A 20,451-nucleotide genomic window follows, 5' to 3' on the forward strand; every position below is an offset into this window, starting at 1 on the left:
CTCAGTTCTTTCTATGTGGTGAGCAGGTGGTCAGCGGCAGTGTTTGTGGGATTGGGGATGCTGAGGAGGTCTGTGGCTTGCGTCTTGAAGTTTCTGTAAATGGCGGCTATCTTGTTGTGGAAGTGGTATGCAAGGGTGTCACAGAGTTCCTGTGAGGGTGGAGCTGAGTTTTTGGTGACAGATGGGCAGTTGAATTCTCTGATGATAGGGAAGAGTTCCCTACTGTGGTTGGCGCTGGCCTTGATGCCGTGTGTTACAGCACTCTTTTTTGTGGTTTTAAGTAGGTGGTAGTAGCTGTTGAGGGCCAACTTGAACATGGCTCAATCACTGTAGTTTTTTGCTGAAGTGCCATCTTCTAATCAGTTCTTTGCATCGGTAACAACTCAGTCGACAGTGCAGGTGATCTAAACGTTGAAGTTCTCTACTGCCTGGTTCAGGTTGGTGGAGGCACCAGGCTGGGAGAGGATGAGGGCGTTGGTCATTTGTTGCTGAGTGACCATGGCCCAGCTATGAAAGTGGTGGTTGGGGATGGTGCAGAGGGATTCAGTGAATGATGAAATGATTGGACCAGGTGAGTTCCATGGTGTTGCTGTATCTGATTCTGTTGCTGGACCTGAAGATGGGTTCCAGCATGTGTCCAGCTCTGTGTGTAGGGTCCGAGACCAGCAGCGTGAGGCCAAAGTTGTCCATTCATTTCAGGCAGGATGTTGTTGGAGTTGGTGTCCGTGGGGTCATCCAGGTGAAAGTTGACGTCTCCCAAAAAGATGTAGTGTTTGGATTTGATGGCAAGAGGGCTGATGAATTCAGTTATGGCATTGCTGAGGCCGATTTGCGGGCCTGGGTTTATGCAAGGATGCCTCTGATAGTGGTTTTGGAGCTGGAAATTCAGGTGTTCCATGAATGGTGTGGTTTTGGCTCCGGTGGTCGTACATATGATTGCCTCTCTATGTACAATGTTGACGTTCCTTCTGTGTCTTTGGGTGCAGTCACAATGTTTCATCTTGTAGCCGCTGGGAGTTGCAGAGGTGATGTCCGGGGCTGATGCCGGAGGGGGGGTCTCAGTGATGAAGGTCACATCCGATCAGGGTAAAAATTGTGTCCCAGACTTCATGGGTGGGTTTGCACAGCAATCTTGCATTGATCAGGGGGCATCTGAGTTGATCTTGGTTGGGGTGCTTGGGTGGCAGGGATGGCGAAGTGCAGGATCCTACTAGGGCAGTCATTCCTATGGTGGTGGTGAAGTGTCAGGAGACAGGTGAAGGGTCCTGCTGCAGTGCAATGTTTGCATTATACAGTGAGACGGTTATATTCTTTACCGATTATAATACAAATGGGAATTCAAATATGTCTGATGTGCTGATATACATGCACTGCACACTGAGGCGCAAAAAGAAAATATTCAAATGTATACTGCACGGCAAAGCCTGTGCACTAACTAAATCTTTAATTTGTACACTACTCGGATGTGCATACATGATATAAAATGAGGCAGTTTTGTTGCATAATAAGAAGCATATATTATATATTTATATGCTTGTACTAAAATACATTCTATAGTATGGGTATGTGCACACACTATATGAAGGCATGTATAATATATGCAGGAAACCAGTATATTTCAAATTGAAACCCCTTATTCTCTGCACCGTGAATTTTGTACTATATGTAAGACATTTCCTAGACTGAACAGAGACTCTCATAAACGTTCTTCTGAAAATGTCAGATGTCTTGAAATTACATCCAATGATGCTATTGTAAGGTACTAGCTTCAGTGGCCTAATTTTCAATTAACCTTTTATACAGAGTGCTTGCCTGGACTTCAGGGATCTTCTTGAAAAAGTAAAACGTTAGTCAGGAATATGGATGCAGGAATTGTTGACTATATCTGTGATGATCCTTCAGAATAGTACAAACCAAGGCAGGATGCAGGAGCACTTAAAGTAAGCATGAGGAGTGCTATTTTAAGGCAAGGAACAGGCAATGGTTTTGGGATGACTGGAATATTAACACAATGATAAATGGTTAATTTGTGCTTGAGAACTTTAATTGAAAGTCTTGCTTCCATCTTTAAGGCTATCAGCCTTTGTTAAATAGTTAAAACACATGTTGAGCTAACACAATAGGGAACCACAACCGAATGTAGCACGACAGTAACAAAGTAAATGCAGTACAAGAAAAAACACACCATAATAGCACAACAAAAGTAATTTAACACCAAAATACAACAGCATTTACACTTTGTATGCCATAAGCACAATCAAATGCAAGGTAATTTCCAAACAATAATGAAAGAGCAACAAAAAAAAACACTGCACAGTTTCAACTTACAACAACAACAAAAAAAGACACACAACCCAACATAACACAATAATGACACAAAACAATAATACGCCACAACAAAACATCCTTTCAACATAAAAACACAATATGACCTAACAGTATAACAAGCATTTGCAATGCAATATGTCTCGCATTTACACAAGTTTGAGCTACTGACATTGCAAATAGCAATGCCTTTTTTTTTGTTTTTGTTTTAAAAACATAAACATTATTAAAAGGCATTGCCATTTACAATGCCAATAGCTTAAACTTGCGTAAATGAGAGACCTATTGCATTGCAAATGCTTGTTTTACTCTATTATATTGATAAGTCTCTGCAAATGAAATTATTACATTTATAAATGTTAGATCTGGGGGTCGCTAGTTGGATGAGGTAGGTACCTTAGGTCAAATATGGACCCTTGCTTCCACATCAGGTAAAGGAAGGACACCTTCTCAGATCGCCTCTGCTCACCCCCTCGGTAGCTTGGCACGAGCAGCCAGGCTTATCTTCAAGGCAAGTGTGAAAAGTATTTGCAAGCACGCTCTCAGTAACCCAATGATCACACCACAAATGGACTCCACACGAGTTTCATAGAAAAACAAGTATATGTTTATATAAAAAGATATACGATGAGACCACACAATATAAATGCAACATATGCGTATTTGTAATATTCCTCCTGGCCAGTTATTAGGCCAGCCAGCCCTTGTAGGTTCTAGCAGTATTAATGAGTAATTATAGATGATCCAATGCAGTCCTAGTGCAATGCTATGCAGTTCGTATTGCAAGAATCAGGCACTTTGCAATGTAAAAATAATGTAGTTTGTTATGCAAAAATCAAGCAGTTTGTAATGGCAAAATAATGCAATGCGTAATGCAAGAATCAGGCAGTTCGTTATGCAAAGTAATGCAATGCGTCCTGCAACAATCAGGAAGTTTGTTATGCAAAAATAGTGCAATGCGTAATGCAACAATCAGGCAGTTTGTAATGCAGAAATATTGCAACGCGTAATGCAATAATCCAGTAGTTCGTACTGCAGAAATAATGCAATGCGTAATACAAAAATTAGGTAGTTCGTACTGCAGAAAGAATGCAATACGTAATACAATCCCGCACCGATCATGGTGCTTTAGGCACTCTCTCCGCCACTCGTACCGGCTCGAGGTCAGCTTTGGCCAACATATGGCGCCAACACGGGTATGATGTAAACCACAGTGCAGCTCCGCACTCTGGCCCCGGTACTGCCACTCCTCGGCAACTACAGGCCGCAATGCGAGCTCAAGCAGAGGCTCGCGCTGCAAGAATGGGAGAGACTGAGAGCATCCCTCTCTGAGCCCACACTCCGCCCCAGTCGGTGATACACGTTACCTGAGGGGTGCGAACTCGCTCTCCCCTCCTCTTCTCTCGACTTGGGCCTCCGATGCGACTTTGTGGATTCCGGGCAGTTACGTTAACGAAGATCTCAGGCTGCAACTGGGCACACACACACAGCGTTGCTGATAGTCACTTGAGTTTCATGTGTGCATGATCATGGGGCAATCCTCACAAAGGTCTCAGGCTGCAAGAAGCTTATGCACACAGCATCGCTGAGACTCACTTGAGTTTCAGGTGCACACAATCACATGGCAATCCTCACGAAGGTTTCAGGCTGCAAGAAGCACACGCACACAGCGTCACTGACACTCACATGACGTCTGGGTGCACACAATCACAGGGCAATCCTCACGAAGGTCTCAATCTGCAAGAAGCACACGCACACAGCGTCACTGAGACTCACTTGAGTTCCGAGTGCACACGATCACAGGGAAATCCTCAGGAAGGTCTCAGGCTGTTAGAAGCACATGCACATAGCGTCACTGAGACTCACTTGGACTCCGGGTGTATGATAACAGGGCAATCCTCACAAAGGTCCCAGGCTGTAAGAAGCACACACTCACAACGTCGCTGAGACTCACTTGGACTCCGGGTGCACAATAAAAGGGCAATCATCACGTATGTCTCAGGCTGCAAGAAGCACACACACACAGCGTTGCTAAGACTCATTTGGACTCCAGGTGCACGATAATAGGACAATCCTTACGAAGGGTTCAGGCTGCAAAAAGCACAGGCACACAGCGTCGCTGAGACTTGCTTGGACTCCCGGGGCCCACGATCACAGGGCAATTCTTACGAGGGTCTCCGACTGCAAAAAGCACACACACACAGCATCGCTGAGACTCTCCTGTAAACTTTTGTGTTCCTGAGTTTCCACAACAGGGAGCCAGCTCTACTCGGGCCCTTGGGGTTAAGTTACTTCAGGACACAGCACACAGCAAAGTCCTTTCAAGCAGGGGGACACAGCACACAGCAAAGTCCCATTAGCCTCTCCTTGGTTAAAACAGAAAACTGCAGGCCAGCCCCAGACACACAGCAAGGGTCTCTCCTTTCCTTCAGTCTCTTCAGCTGTTTCTTCTTTGGCAGAGGTAATTCTTGACCACAAAGTAGTTTGAAACCTTTTCAGTCTTGAACAAGGCATTTCCATCCTAAAGTCCAGGGTTTCAGCTCTCCTAGTTATACCTCTCAATGTCTTTGATGTCTTTGTGTTCAGGGGGGCACTGACCCCTGTCCAATCCAGTTCTGGGTGCCTCCGTGCCAGTGACACCTTCTTCCTTTGATAGTGGGGGTCTGGATCCTTAATCACTCAGCAGGGGATGGAGCCATTGTTTTATGGTGGCAGCCCAGCCTCTTCACCACCAGGGGTTACTCCTCCCCCCTACACTCCAGATGCAGGCCAGCCTGTTGCTGGCTCACCTCCTCCCCTGGGTCAAGACATTCCCCAGAGCCTATCACTTTAAGATCCAGTCAGTCAATCCACAACCAGGCAGAGACACACAGAAATGTTAGAGTACAAAAACCCAACCACTTCTAAAAGAGTAGTTTCTAAACACACAATGCAAAAACCACCTTCACAAAAAGATGTGTTATCGAATTGCGAGTTCAGGTGCACTAAACATCACCTCTCCATCTTAAGCCTTTGCGAAGATAGGCTGGAAACATATCACACAGCCTCACCATTCTGTTCAAGATGGCCTTTCAACAGTGAAAAACGAAATTATAGAGTATTTCACTGTCAAGATATGGTACACATCTCAGTACATGTCCTACCTTTCACATACACTGCACACTGCCCAGGGGGTATCTTGGACCTACCATAGGGGTGTCTGATGTGCATAGAAAGGGAAGGGTAAGGCCTGACAAGTGGGTGCACTTGTCAGGACAACATGGCAGTTTAACAAACTGCGTGCAGGCACTGCAGTGGCAGGCCTGAGTTCCCTCTTTAAGGCTATTTGTGTGGGTGACACAATTGGTGCTGCAGGCCCACTAGTTTTAAAAAGGCAAAATTGCCTACAATGGATTTTGTTTATCAAGTACTTATTCAAGATATTTTCTCTATGTTTTTGGTACACCCTAATCAGTGGTGAACAGCAGATTCAATCAAAAACAATCTATGTGCTTAATTGTGAAAAATATAACAAATAATAGATAATAATTCTAAAAGTGACACACGGTGCGAAAATGTACTTCAAAAAAATCATATATTTAATATATGTTCAAAGGTTTTTAGTCAGGGAAGAGATAAAAAGCAACCAAAGTAGCATTTGTATTACCAGCCCTGGCACACACACTTTACTGGGGACTTTACTAGTAAGGCAAACACCAATCATTGACAACCAATTACCTTTGTACTTTACACAGGGAGCACTTGCACTTTGACACTGATCAGCAGTGGCAAAGTGCCCAAAGCATCTAAGTTGGCAACACCATGTCAGAAAAAAGGTCTAGGGGGAAAGCAAACAGTTTAGGGAACTTTACCCAAAAAGGGCCAAGTCCAACAATAAACAAACTATAAGATACAAAAACTGGAGGGTTGAGGTAGACCCATTTTGAATCACTGGTAAAACGTAAATGCATTAAACCCTTGTATTTCTCTTCTGTTTTTACCGTAGGTGAGTTCAGATTAGATGGGCCATTGGGTGCAGTAATGCTTTACACAGTTATTTCCTGAAAAATGACATTTGTTTAGGGATACCTTAGAATAAGAATTTAAGTAGAATTGTCTTATGTTAAATCATCAACTGTTGCATGGCCGAATACCTTTATTTACAGAAACTATGATTTACTTTGATTTGTTTCTTTAAAAAAGTGACAAAATCATATCTGGGTGGAATTGACCTCAGTAGTTGCAGTTACACAAAACAATCAGAGAAACATTTGGTACTGCTCTCTTCCTAGTGTGGATGTTTAGTTGCCTGTTTTCATGGACACTTGACGTGTCCGGTCAAGCAGGTGTCCTGGTTCAGCAAGAAATGTTTACATTTGTCAAAGTTAAGGAGTTGAGTGAGCAGCAATAATAATGTTGGTCAGTTTCTATTATGCAACCAGTCTTAACTCATCTATAATGAAGTAATAATGTGTCACTTTGATGTTTTGTTTTTTTTGGAGTGGGGAGGAGGTCAAAGGGGGCAAGGCACGGGGGCAGACGGGCATCAAAGGTAGTGCAGCACAAAGCCCTGCACCCTCCAAGGGCACACCCCCTTATCACGCTACAAATTTTATTTTCACATTGCTAGGTTGGAATATGTGAATCCCAAAAATAAAATACAATGATTAAACTTAAAAAAAGAATATGATCAGCCTGTGAATAAATAGTTGCTCCAATTTAAAGTTTTGGAATTACAAATATCTATATTTATTGTGCAGTTGTGAGTGAGAGTTATACATTTCCGGCCATGTAAACCTATGAGGATAATTGCTTTATATGGTGCGCTCGCTAAAAGACTGTTTATTACGCCTTCCAGTGAATTGGGTCCCACAACCTGTCAGCAGTAACTTGCCCTACAAGAGATCTGTCTAACCAGGGTGCTGAGTTGCTCCATGATCCGTGGGCTCAGCTATCAGAAAGCCGAGCCGACTGCGCCCTTGTTACAGTCTAGCACCTCTGAGAAGCGCTGGGCTGCGCACCGTAAAAACGTCCTCTCAGTGCATACACCGTGATGTTCCGAAGGATGGGGGGCACCTCGAGTATGTGCTGCAAAACACGAGAGGGACTAACAAGCCACATAATGAATCATAAGACAACATTTACGAAGGACAAAGACTCAAGCCAATAAAAAAATGGGCGGGGCAGTGAGCGAGACTTCCCTCACATACTGAACTACCCCAGATCTTCCCTAGAGCAGCACTTGCACGCTGACTCTAAGCTCAACCTAAAAATTATACAGTATTTTACCTTTGAATTTTTGTGGTATGCTGGCTAGTTGCTTTTTTAGTGTAATATTGATTTACTGAGTGTTGCAATGTATTGTTTAATGTTGGTATGATGTTGTGTTATTGTTGTGATATTGTGCTTTGGTGTGCTATATTTTGATTAATGTGGTGTTATATCATGAGACTGATGTGATGTGTTACCATGCTGCCTTTCTGTGGCAGTGTTTTCCTGTGTTGTCATGGTGTTGTTTTCATGTTTCGTTGCATTTTGTGGATATGTTGGATTAGCTGTTTCTGTTGTGCAGATGGTGTTCTGCTTTTTGTAGCTGCATTGTTTTGTTCTGTTGATTTGCTGTTGTGTTGTTGTGATGTTGTGTTATTCTAATGTTGTGCATGCTCTCCTGCTGTTGTAGGGCTGGTGTGTTGTTGTATCTCAACTGCAGCCTATTTGCTTAAATATGAGAAAACATTTGGGTCACATGTTACCATGATAACACACCTGTTTTCATGATATATTAGTAAAAGGTGTTTGCTCCAATAATGGTTGTACTTACCACGAGGAACATGAATTATTGTCAACCAATAACTTTTTTGTTTGACTCAAGAATGCCAAACATTTGAATTCCAGTGACTGTCAAGTGCTAATAGTGAGTATATAGGTCACCATACAGTACCTATTGGGGGCATCTGTTGTTTAAAAACATGTAGAATTGTGCAAAACATTTGCAACAATATTGTATAAATAAGTATGTGTATTGCATCAATAGCATGTTTCTTCAACTGTAGCATGCTCTAAGGACATGTTGCATGTTGTTGTGAGCGGATCCCTGAACTTCAGTGTGCGGTTTACCTAATTCAGGCAGTAAGTGGCACTGGGAGTTTGAGGGTTGGGCACTTAAATATTTCCCACTTGCATTATCTATGGCTGGTCATGCATTTGTGATTCTCTGATGCAAGATATTGAATGTATTGAAGTGTGGTGTGTTCCTTATTTGTTGAGTGAACAGTTGCAACCTATGAGAAAATGACTCTTTGTGCATGGTCACATTTTCTGCTGACTGTTATTGCTGGTGTTTAACTCTGCACACTGCGGTACTGCTGTGCAGACACCAGTGTAGGTTCTTTGACCACTAAAACATGGTAAAAATATGCTAACTTTCAATTTCCATATTTAACGTCCCAGTAAGACCATAGAATAGGGAGCAGGAAATGCACACATGTTGTGCCATTCACTAGGCTTGCAAAAGAAACATGACTTCAGGTCTAATTGTGTGGCCTGACTCTTGCAGCTTTTCAGACTGTAGGCAAACCTGCCAGAAAACCCCTTTTTGACATGAAAGAACTCCACTTTTAAACGTTAAATAAGTCCCCTAAAGTAAGCCTTGTAACTCACAAGATATAGTACGCAGTATTTATAAGTGTTATATGTAAGAATTTAATGTTGGTATATATCTACAGTGACTAGCCCCCAAACGCATTTTCACTGTGAAGGGATGTAGCTGGTCAATAAGAAAAACCAAAGTTCAGAATGAAATCTTAAATCTCCTGACTTTGGCTAGGGAGAAGCTACTATTTTTAATGTTTACTAAAAATCCAATTCAGTGGTGAAGTTAGATTTTTTAATAAAAACAGTTAGGAAAAAAGACTTTTAGAAAGTTAGACTTTGTCTGCATGAACATCCTGTAGGCTATTTACCATTAGCTTGCCAACAGCTGGCTTGTCAGCGCTTCCCATTATTTAAGTGTGAAAACAGCGCCACGGTCAGAAACAATGACTTTGGCATTTTGCCATGAAAACTTGGTTATGAGGCATGTCACAGCGGGGGAAGGATCACAAATTTGATTAACTTGATTGAAGCAGGTGAGGCCTGCTTATTCATAGTTACATTTGAGGGAAACTTAGGGAGAAGAAGTCTTCTCCACTGGGCTCCCTGTAGCCAGTTTGGCACCAGCCTGTTAGAAGTGGGACCTTGAAAAATGTTGGTGTAGTAGTGGAGAAGGAGGCTCCTAATTTACATGCCACATCCCTAGCAGGCACACAAGCCACCTCTAAGGACAGAAAGACTGTCAGATCTTGTATTTTACTTGAAATACTGCACTGTGGAAAATTTGCAGTAAGGTAAGCATGATGTTCTGCAAAAGTGGGAAACTTTGCCCTTCTGAACTTTTTCCGCATTGGTTAGGAAGTTTTATGGGATCTCTCCCACTCACTGGCTAGTGAATTTTACAAAAGTGGCGCCCATGAATATGGGTGCATCAACAAAAACATTTTACCAGGCTTAATACTAGGCATCCAAACATGTGGGCTAATGCTTTAAGACTTCTAATTTTCAAGCGCTGCCTTAATATGGTGGCAATCAACAACATTGTCAAGGATGACAACCAAGCTTAAACTGATTCTGCCATAGAGTGCATAAGAAAAATAGTTGCCCTGCCGTCTGAAGCCACTTCTTGTAATCAGAACATTGTGGTAAAAAGTTATGGGGCAAGCCAGATTTAACTTAGTTTGAACCAAAAGGTAAAATTATTATTTCAGTTATTAAAACATCTCTGCTAAAAAGAAATACACTATGCCTCAAACACACAAAAAGAAGTGGTGTACCTACAGCCAACAACCTCTGCAACTGATGTGCCCATACTCAATTGTACTATGTTGCTGCAGTTAAACAATATAAAGTTTTGCGAAATTGCTTGTACTGAAAAAAAAATTCAATTCTGTTTGTACAGTACCATTTTCTTTTGGTGGGCGAGGTGAAGGTTTGGGTTCTTCATAGGTCCATTGCTTTTTTCTCACTCTTTTACATGGCTGTTTCATTGCTGGGTCAACATTCCTTGTGTCAACATTCCTTGTAGCTATGACAAACAAACACTTAATATTACTTATAAGTATTTATAAAGACAATATCCAACACATGTGTTCGGGTTTGAAATAATCTATTAAATCTACGGCTTGTGAAGCATGTGTTTCAAAGAAAATAGATATTTTCTGCTGCACCAATATGTGTGACAAGTAATCTGATAACTCACATGTAGTTTCATAATATAATGAAGTAAGAAAATTACCAACTAATGCTTGCTACACAGAAATACTCACATGCTCAAAAGAGCTCTACATATTTTATTTTTATTTTTTATTCAGTTACTCAGAATATAACATTATTAATACATCAAAAGAACTCTTAAATTGTTCAGTGCTAATAAGTTACAAATGATCTGTAAAAGAAATATCCATATCATATGAATATTTCCAGATTATCTTTGCTATTTAGACATAGTAATATGAACAGAAAATTGATCAAGCACAGTTGTACATTATTAATTTAAATCACCATCAGATTTGTCGAATTTATGAAGCAAATTCATGCTTTTAAACTACATTTTTGCCAATACACAAACTGTTACATTTAATGTTCATAATTGAAAATGTGGCAGGTGTTTTGCTTTCCAAAAACGTATACAAATAATAGATATCTGGAAACTAACATACCTATAAACTACCACCTGCACATTCTGAAAGAGGATCCAACTTTTGTTTGGAACTCCCTAATAAAAACTAAGGACCTGATTCCGATGCGGTTAAAAAGACCTCTTAAAAGCATTTGATCCGTCCGAATTGGATCAGAAACGTGTCTTTACAGATGAGGGCCTGATTCTGATGTGGTTTGGAAATCCTCTAGACCGAAACGGTTTGGGAATGATTTCTGAACAACTCGAGTCCGACCGACCGGTTACGATGCATCCGGATGCTTCCAGATACGATTTGGTTGGACTCCGATTGACTTCAATGGGAACCTATGTTCTGACCAAATGCACAGGCTCCCCTTGAGGAAAGGGGAGGCTGGGGAAAATCGGGCACCTGTGGTGGGCACCCCCTGGTGCCTGCCACACTGTGCATGGCTGGTAAGGGGGAATCAATTGGTACCCCATGGGCCCAACTGGGAAGGCTCCGGTGGTGGGGACCCACTATGGCGGGCGCATCCCAGGGCTTTAAAATTGCAAATGGTGCTGCTGGCTGCAGCACTGTTCGCAATGCTAAAATGGCATGCAGTGCTTTTCCCTGCACTACGTGCTGGGAAATGTTGGGGGGTACCATAGGTAAACCCCAGTGCACCCCCCGACACAGAGGGGGCCAGCAATGGGCCCCCGAATCCAATATCCGTCAACCTTCCCATGGTGGTTTCACCGCCATGGAAAGACTGGCTGAAGACAGCATTGCAATCTGGCGGATGGTGCTTGCTAGGTACCGCCACCATTTTCATAATTCCTGTCCGCTCTGCCAGGCAATCGTAACGATTGCCTGTGGCGGACGTGTAGCGGGCTCTCTTTGCGCACGCCAAGCTTGCGGAACGATTCCCCCCGACATCGTAATGTGGCAGGTTGCAAAAGGAAGTCAGATGGCGGAGGGCCCGCCACCATATGGCTGGCGGTGGCGGGCCTTCTGCCATCATGATGACCCCCTTTTTTTTGTAAAATTATATTTATGACATCATTTTTTTCTTTTCAATATTTTTGTATTTACCATTAAATATATTTTTTACATCAATATTTTGATCACAATATTTTTGTATGGGGATATTTTCGGTGTCGATATTTTGTCATTGTACCAAATTACAGATTAGAGAGCTGATGACCATAATCAAGAAATGGAATCTGGATTTTAATAAAGAAAGTAGATGAGATAATATAACATAACTACTAACACATTGCCTAAATTAAATCCTTGGATATCTACTGATAGAAGAAAAGAATATCCTAGAAGGAATGGCTTGGTTAGCTTTAGTCTGGCAACACAAAGGTAAACTTCAGATACATAGAAAAAGATCAATTATTATCAGGAATTTTGTAGGTTCTAGTGAATGTGAACAAACTTTTAAAAGGAGTGTGAACTGGGAAAAATACTTAAAGGGTGTTGATCCAATCTTTCCTGGTGTGTATTATATTTGTGAAAAGAATGTTTTTTATAGAGTTACTGAGAGGTTTGTTTGGAAGTCGTAATGTGGGAATAGTTTATCCAAAAATGTATCAAGGTAAACAGGCTAATCACAACGGCGGGAGGACTTGGTCCGTCCGTCACTGTAGCGGTGATTGGGTCCGACCGCCATGCGTGCAGCAGTCCCTCATATACAATTATAATGGGACTGCCACTGCTGTGGTCGGATTCTGCACCTTTAACATTGCGGCGGTGGCTGCTGACAGCAGCACTGCTGCGATGTTAAAAAGAGCTTGTGCATTTCACTGCACTACATGGCAGGCACTACACTGTGCCTGCCACTTGGGGGCAGTGATATGTAGGGGGGTACCATGGGTACCCCCCCCCAGTGCACCCACACCTCCCCCCAACACAATGGGGGCCTTCAACGGGCCCCTGAAGACATTCTCTGCCAGCCTTTCAATGGCAGTTCAACCCCCACGGCAATGCTGGCTTCCGCCAGCATCATAATTGTGCCAGCGGAGCATGCTAGGTTCTGCCACCATTGTGAGCATGCTGATTGCTCTGCCAGGCAATCGTGACGATTGGTACCAGCGGAAAAGTGGCGGATGAAATTTCCATCCGCCGCGATACGCACCCCCATTCATAATGTGTCGGGGATAAATCTCATGACGATGGCGGAAAGATCGCCACTGACGGCCCGTGGTGGCTATTTTTCCACCATCATAATGAGCCCCATTGAAAGAGAAAACAAATTTGAGAACAGGAGAATAAAGAAAGTTATGTGTGCAAGTGAAATAGTAGGTGATATTTTGTGAGTGTTTTTACCTTTAGTAGGAGTAGCATTAAACTCACATAAAATGAGACTACTTTCTACTATAGTTGATAAATTAGCCACAGGTACAGCTGGGGACTGTTCGGTTATGGATGTAGAAATGATTTCAATAAGAGTGATGGTGATTTAAAATTGACTTTCCCTTGATATCCTTTTCATGAAGGAGGATGAAGTCCGTTGATTATTAAAGGTCTGACGCTGTTAAACTAATATACCAGATAAGAACAGAGACTTAGAGAGTTACATCAAAAACATTACTGACTTAAAAAAGGACTTAATAGATGTAAAACCTGATGGTACCTGGGAAACGATGGGTAAGGGATTGTGAATATTAGTAACTGGTTAGGTAATTTAGGAAACTGATCGGCAATTTCTATCTTGAGACCTTGAGTGGCAATCTCTTTGAGCATAATACTGATGATAATATCTATCATATCTATCAAATTTAACAAATATCGAAAATACAAACAAGAAGTGAAAAGAACAAGATCTGATCTTGAAATGGAAGATGGGCAATGTAAATATTATGACAAAAATAAAATCTTAGAAGAAAGAGGTTTGAGAAAACAAACCCGTAATGTGTGATCAGAGCTGATGATTAGATATTGTAATGGCTTGATTTGCCATCAGAGGGGGCTTGATAGTGCAGATATTTCAAAAACACTTTACATGTCACATTACCGATTTAGACACAAAAACCAGAAGGTGCATTACACAAGATGACAAAGTGATACAGCAATAGACACAAGGGAAGTAACAGCATTATAAAAGCATACTTGAAGAGGTAGAGAAAATACACTGCTAAATAGTTATAACACTTATTAATAGAATTCTAATAACAAGATTATTCATGAAGTGATGTTTTACTATTAACATACTGAAGAAAATGAATGAATCTAACGATGAGGCCTAACAGTTCTATTGCCTTTCATTGCAAATGTATTATGGATAGATCGAAGTGAAATTATGTTATAAAATTAGTTAGGAAATTGAAACTTACAGATGTGAAAGTAGAGACCTGAATGCTTATAAAAACTAGGAAATTATTTTAGCAAAATGTTTTTTAAGAATAATTTAAATGTATGGATGTTGAAAAATGTGTAGCAGTAGGCCATATCTATCGCTAATTAATGTTGTGTAATAATACATTGGTGAAACATTTATTATTATTCTGTTATTATGAAAAAATGATTCAATGCAATATATTTGATTCTAATTAAGTTTAATCATTCAAAGCTGATGTCTGCATTTTAAGCTTTAAATGTGTTCTTTCCTTAGTTGCAAATGTCACTTAGCTAGCAAAATAAAATATTGACATTTCTGCAAATGTTGCATTTTTCTGTGCACATTTCCTCTTACATATAAAGGACAATCTTTTGAAGTTCGCTGTGAGATGTCTCGGTGGGAAATCCAACTCTAACCTTACGCCATAGTCAGTTACATTGTACATTTCTTACTGTTTACAAACCTATGAGACCTGGAAAGCCAAGTCGTTCACAAGAAGTGCTTGGGAAAGAATGCTGGAGTAACTAAATGGATTTGGTGACTACATATGTAAACTAATCATTTGATGGACTGACTAGTGGAGTGACACATGTCATTAAAATGGCATAAGGACTATAAAGGAAGAAACCCCAAAGGAGGGGTAACACCATACCTGTCTACCTCTTTGATGCAATGCATCATTTTAGTTTTTTTCCCTTAGGAGAGAACGGAACTCTTTTTCTATGATTTTATATTCATCCTTCAAATTTCTATCTTGGACTGCCTTTTTGCTGACGCTGCTACTTTATTGCAGTTCACTTGGAATCCTTCTTTGCCAAACTAATTGATCTATGCTTCATATTTCCTTTTTGCCAATGTTCCTGGACTCCCCCTTAGAGGACTTCAAAATTGATTCCTTTAACCATTGGTAAGATGGAAGGAAATACTTTCCCAAATAAGATTCAGAGCCAGTGGCATGTATGGTGGCCTAGGGGCTTCCCATGGCCAAGGTCGGTTCTTCACCTCTGAGACCAGTACAGCAGCCACCGAAAAACAGACGCGTCAAGGCAAGTACAGCATGAAAAGTATATTATTATTATTTTCTGTTTTATTACCTCTTCGACTGGGCCCGGCAACGCCCCACAGAGTTTTTGCCATTAGCCCGCGAGTGTTGCGCGCGCGCGCCACATCGAGCGATCTGTTTTAAATCATCGCGCCGTGTCTGGGCACGATAATTGAAAACAGATGTGGCCTGTGCGGGTAACCGCAAGCAATAGGCTGTGGGCAGAGCAAAGGCAGGACATGCACCTGCCTTTGTCCAATTGCATGCTGTCTTTATTTGAAAGACGCATGCAAAGCCCATTAGCCTGTGCGGAAGAAAACACATACGCACGAGCGTGTGGTGAGCTTGGGGAGCTTACTGAATCCCCTTACTAAAAGTCGAGCAAGCACTGCATGCGCGCTGCTTTAGGCTCAACCTAAAAAGACTCTTTCCTTAGTACTGAGATCAAAACTGAAAATCCACCCTCATGCCATCTTTGGAGTCGGATAAATTCACCACGGCGGAGGTTGGGGCAGCTATTTCTAGACTCTCTGCAGAAAAAGCCCCAGGGTTGGATAAACTCCCAGGTGATTTATTTAAACACGAACCAATGGTTTGGGCCCCATACCTACAGGTGGTATTTAAGGCAATCCTACGAGGGATGTCGGTGCCTACTACTTGGCTGGGGGCGGAGATCGTCCCCATCTCTAAGAAGGGTTCCCCTCTGCTCCCAACCAATCATAGGCCCATCAGCTTAATCGACGTCCCACAAAAGATTTTCGCGAGGCTGATCTTGGATCGCCTAATAGAATGGATGCTAGACCACTCTGTTCTGAGCCCCTACCAAGCCGGGTTCAGGAATAAAGTATCTACTATAGATCAAGTTTTCCGTCTCGCCCTCTTATTTTGCAGGCCTCTATACTGTATTCGTTGACCTGCGAGCGGCCTTTGATCTTGTTCCCCGTAGGAAACTCTGGTCCGTGCTTTCTAACCTGGGGGTCCCGCAACATCTCCTAAACATAGTTATCTGACTACATACAGATAACTTTGCGCAGGTCAGATGTGGCAGGGAGGGAACTCTATCCAATAGATTCCCCGTTGACAGGGGGGTAAGACAGGGCTGTGTGTTAGCGCCGACCCTGTTTTGCCTCTATGTCAACGGGGTCATTGCCCATCTGAACGGGGTTGAAAACAGCGACGCCCCCAAACTCGCTGGCAGCAGGGTGCCGGCGATAATGTTCGCAGACGACACCCTGCTGCTGTCCACGTCGCCAATGGGGATACAGTGAGTCCTCGATGGATTTGAGGCTTTTTGTCAAGATCATGGCCTTGAAATCAACGCATTGAAAACCAAATATATGGTTTTCAATCCACCACCTAAAACTCGCCCTAATCCGTATATTGGTGCTAACAGGCTAGAAAGGGTCCGAACCTTCGAGTACCTGGATATTACCCTAAACGAAAAGATGTTGTGGGGGCACCACCAGGACAAATCTCAATTAAAGTTGGCCCAAATAGCAGGAGGAATTATTAAGCTCATAAGCAAAAATAAATCTTCCTCCAAGCCGGTTGGCCCACCGTTAGAGATCTACAGAGCACAGGCCAGGGGTGCGGCTATGTATGGAAGCGAACTCTGGGGCTACGCGTGTAAACGTGACTTAGTAGCAACAGAGAACAAATTCATTAGACAGCTTTTATCACTTCCCCCTAGCACCCCCTTGTTGCCAATGAGGCTTGATTTGGGTTTGAGACCCCTTGATGAAGACTTGGGCCTACGGCCTTTAATATGTTGGTGTAGGTTATGGTCTGTACCAGAGCTACTCAACTATAGGTCAGAATTGCAGGAAATCCTTACCCTCCCAAATGCTGGGAAAATCCCCTGGTTAAATTACATAAAAAATGAGCTAGGGCGATTAGGACTACCCACCTTATGGTCCGATCCACTGTCATCATGCTCTAGGGTCTCACGGAGGCGGCTTGTCACACTGTATAATGAAAGCAAACTTGCTGCACACTCACAAAGTACAGGCTTGGGCACCTTAACGGCATAATTTCTAATGGCAAAGGACATTTACAGGTTCGAACCTGTCTTAGATTTTATATTTCCAATCACCCTTAGGAAATTGTACCTTCAAGGGAGGTACGGCAGTTTGGCGATCCGAGCTTATACCGGTAAATGGTCTGCGTCCTCACCGAGCCACTGTCCAGGGTATAAACTAGATCAGGAAACTGAATTGCACATACTGTTCTTTTGCAATGCTTATGCGCGGGCTAGGAGGCAATGGATTGTCCCGGTGTGTAAAAACCTGGGGTTTTCCCAATGTCTGCATGCATATAGGGTCTTCAAAACTGATTTATCCAGGCTTATAGTTTTTGCCACGGCCAAATATCTGGGAATAGTTTGGCACAAGAGAAGACACCTAATAATTGGGGACGTATGACAACAGCTAAATTGTAAATCTATTACAGTAATAATGTTTGTATGTATGAGGCTGGTCCTCGTTTTATAAATTGGTTTTATAATGTTCTTATCTAACTATTTTTAGCTGTTTTCAATGTAATGTTCTTTGTATTTTTATGGCAATACGTTGCCGAAATAAAGATGATGATGATGATGATGATGAAAATCTATATTGATCACCCTGAGAGAGAATATTGCACTGATGAAGAAGGTCTGAACAATTTCAAACATAGGAATATTACATAAAATACTGTACAAATATATAGAAGGGACAATTCATGGAGAGGAATAATCTGTAATTGAATACAATTGTAACAACAAAGTTTAGTATAAGGATGTGCTAATGTATAGAAATCATGCATTTTCTGCCCTAATCCCTATTGAAACACGGGGTGCCAGTGAGAAATACTGATATATGTAAATGGGGAGGGGGCTAATGAGTACCAGGGGATGAAACTCCAGCATGTTGGCAAGAAGACCATGGTCTGAGCCATTGGGCTGTCCGTCATTCCATTGCATAGTTTGTTCAAAATCACATATTAAAGGTGAAAACCCGGTCACCTCTAAGTACTTATTGCTGGATCTCCCCGTTTTGTCCAGGAAAAATTTCTTCTAAGAAATCTCTCCATCGGTTCCACTAGGAGGGTAAGTCCTCCCTGGTTGAATTATCCTACCAGGGTGGGGAGTGGTTGCCTATGACGTAGCATGTCACATTATGCCAGTAAGGCTTCCTTTTCCAAAAAGATTGGTCTTTCTTCCTCTTTTATGTTACCCCCCTCCCCTCAACACCAGAATTAGAGTTATCAGTGATTTGTGCATATAACACTGATTTAAAAAAGCACTACGTAGTCACAATAGCATTTTGTATTTTAGTTCTTTAACTTTTGGAGAAGTGTGTTGGCTTATACTCTCCCCTCCTTCGTTGTGTTTTTAGAGATGAAAATCCTGCACACATTGAATGTGCATGCTTTAGGAAACACTCTAAGGCCATTGTTCTCTTTGAAAGCTGTTGTACATTTTTGACTTTTAGCTATACTAAAAAGAATTGCTCACAAGTTCTTTAAAATAAATTGCTCAAATATATAAACTAATGAAAAATATAGTAAATTTTAAATACAAATGTAAGTAATACTGTTTCAGAGATTGAAATACTTACTTGTAGAAGGATTGTCTGTGGATTGTTTTGTTGTGGCATTTGTAGCAATGCTGCACATAGCATTATTACCAGCAGCTGATGAAACAGTAGGTGTGTAGGGGACTGAATGATGGTTCTTTATTGTGCCTTTCTGGGTAAGAACTGTACCAGGCACATCATTATCGTTTCCAAACCTGTTCCACCTCTGGTTGTGAAAACCCCCTTTAACCTTTGGTCTTCCAGAGGGTGCTAGACAAGATAAGACAATAATATAAAACAATACCATCAATATTATGGAAAATTGTGAGGGATACTGCTAAAGAATGGCACAATGTAGTCAGAAATTTTAGATAAAGAATCCTATTCCATATATTACAAGGATACTGCAAATTACAGAGGAAGTCCATGATTTCAGAGGAACAAGACCAAAAGCTCCTTTAAAAGGCCATGGAACACTAAGCAACTTGTAATATTCTTTTAATGTATTGAAGAAGGTATTTTATTTCTTATAATATATGGTCACACCATCACCCTTTCCACAAACCACCAAAATCCATAATGTGTTGGTCTTCTATATGGAAATGATAGTTTGGTTACAGCCATGAAAAATAAAAGCAATATTTGGAATGCATATTTAAACAGACCAAAAAGCAATTAGTAATTTGTTGCAAAAAAAGAAGAAATCAGTTTACTGTATGCTAGATAAAAAATAATAAAATCAGAAGGTGTAGAAACAGGTAAAGATTTTATCTTTCCTGTAATAACGCACATAAATTAAACATGCAAATGCATCTTCTTTTTGCCAATCACTGTTCACTTTAGAAAAAGAGATTAGAAGAAGGAAACAGCAGTTCTCATTTTTGCTGGTTGAACTGCAGCTTTAATTTTGCTCTGCGCCCTGCTGGTGGCTCAGCCATCAGGCATTATGACTCACAACTCAACTGTAACAGCTTATTTCAATTGAGCAGCTTTATAATTGTATTACAGGTGACTGGGGACATCACAACTTGATAGTAATAATGAAGAGACTAATTTGTATGCAGGGATTGCAGGCACCAAAGCATTATATTTTTAATATTGCTTTATTAATTAATACTGCTGAAATAGGTCGACCTCACCTCATATTGAGCGCATGAACAGTGGTGACACAAGACGGATCACAACAGGTATTTTATGCTGTCCAGGTATGTGCAGAAAATGTGATGATCATGTACTGGTGGGAAATAATTATGTGAGACAGTCATTCTAACCATTGACTTTGTTCAATAAGGGTTGTTGTCATGTACTATTTTGCCTATGTTCCTCTAGGTAGGAAAAACAGGTTGTGCGTCAAGCCTAGTTTTACTTATGTTTTATTCTATCCATTATATTTGTAAGGTTTTGTAAAGCAATATGTTAAATTGCAAAAGCAATTCAGAAAGCAATGGGGATGAGAACCAGAGGAGTTAAATAAGACCCAGAGAGGCAAGATGGCTTACCTAGAGTCAATGGAAT

General features: G+C 41.5%; 1 protein-coding gene across 1 annotated transcript in view; it reads right to left on the reverse strand.

Annotated features, from left to right (window-relative positions):
• Window positions 1-20,451, reverse strand: part of ZC3H11D (zinc finger CCCH-type containing 11D) — a 194,178-nt gene that overhangs the window by 95,008 nt on the left and 78,719 nt on the right. The window contains exons 11-12 of the mRNA XM_086931116.1: window positions 18,975-19,206; window positions 10,301-10,401 (exon numbers count right to left, since the gene is read on the reverse strand). Of these exons, the coding sequence (XP_086787242.1) occupies window positions 10,301-10,401; window positions 18,975-19,206 (333 nt within the window). The remainder of the gene's footprint in view (window positions 1-10,300; window positions 10,402-18,974; window positions 19,207-20,451) is intronic.

This window comes from Lissotriton vulgaris, chromosome 1_1 (assembly GCF_964263255.1).
Source record: "Lissotriton vulgaris chromosome 1_1, aLisVul1.2, whole genome shotgun sequence".
Taxonomy (NCBI): Eukaryota; Metazoa; Chordata; class Amphibia; order Caudata; family Salamandridae; genus Lissotriton; species Lissotriton vulgaris.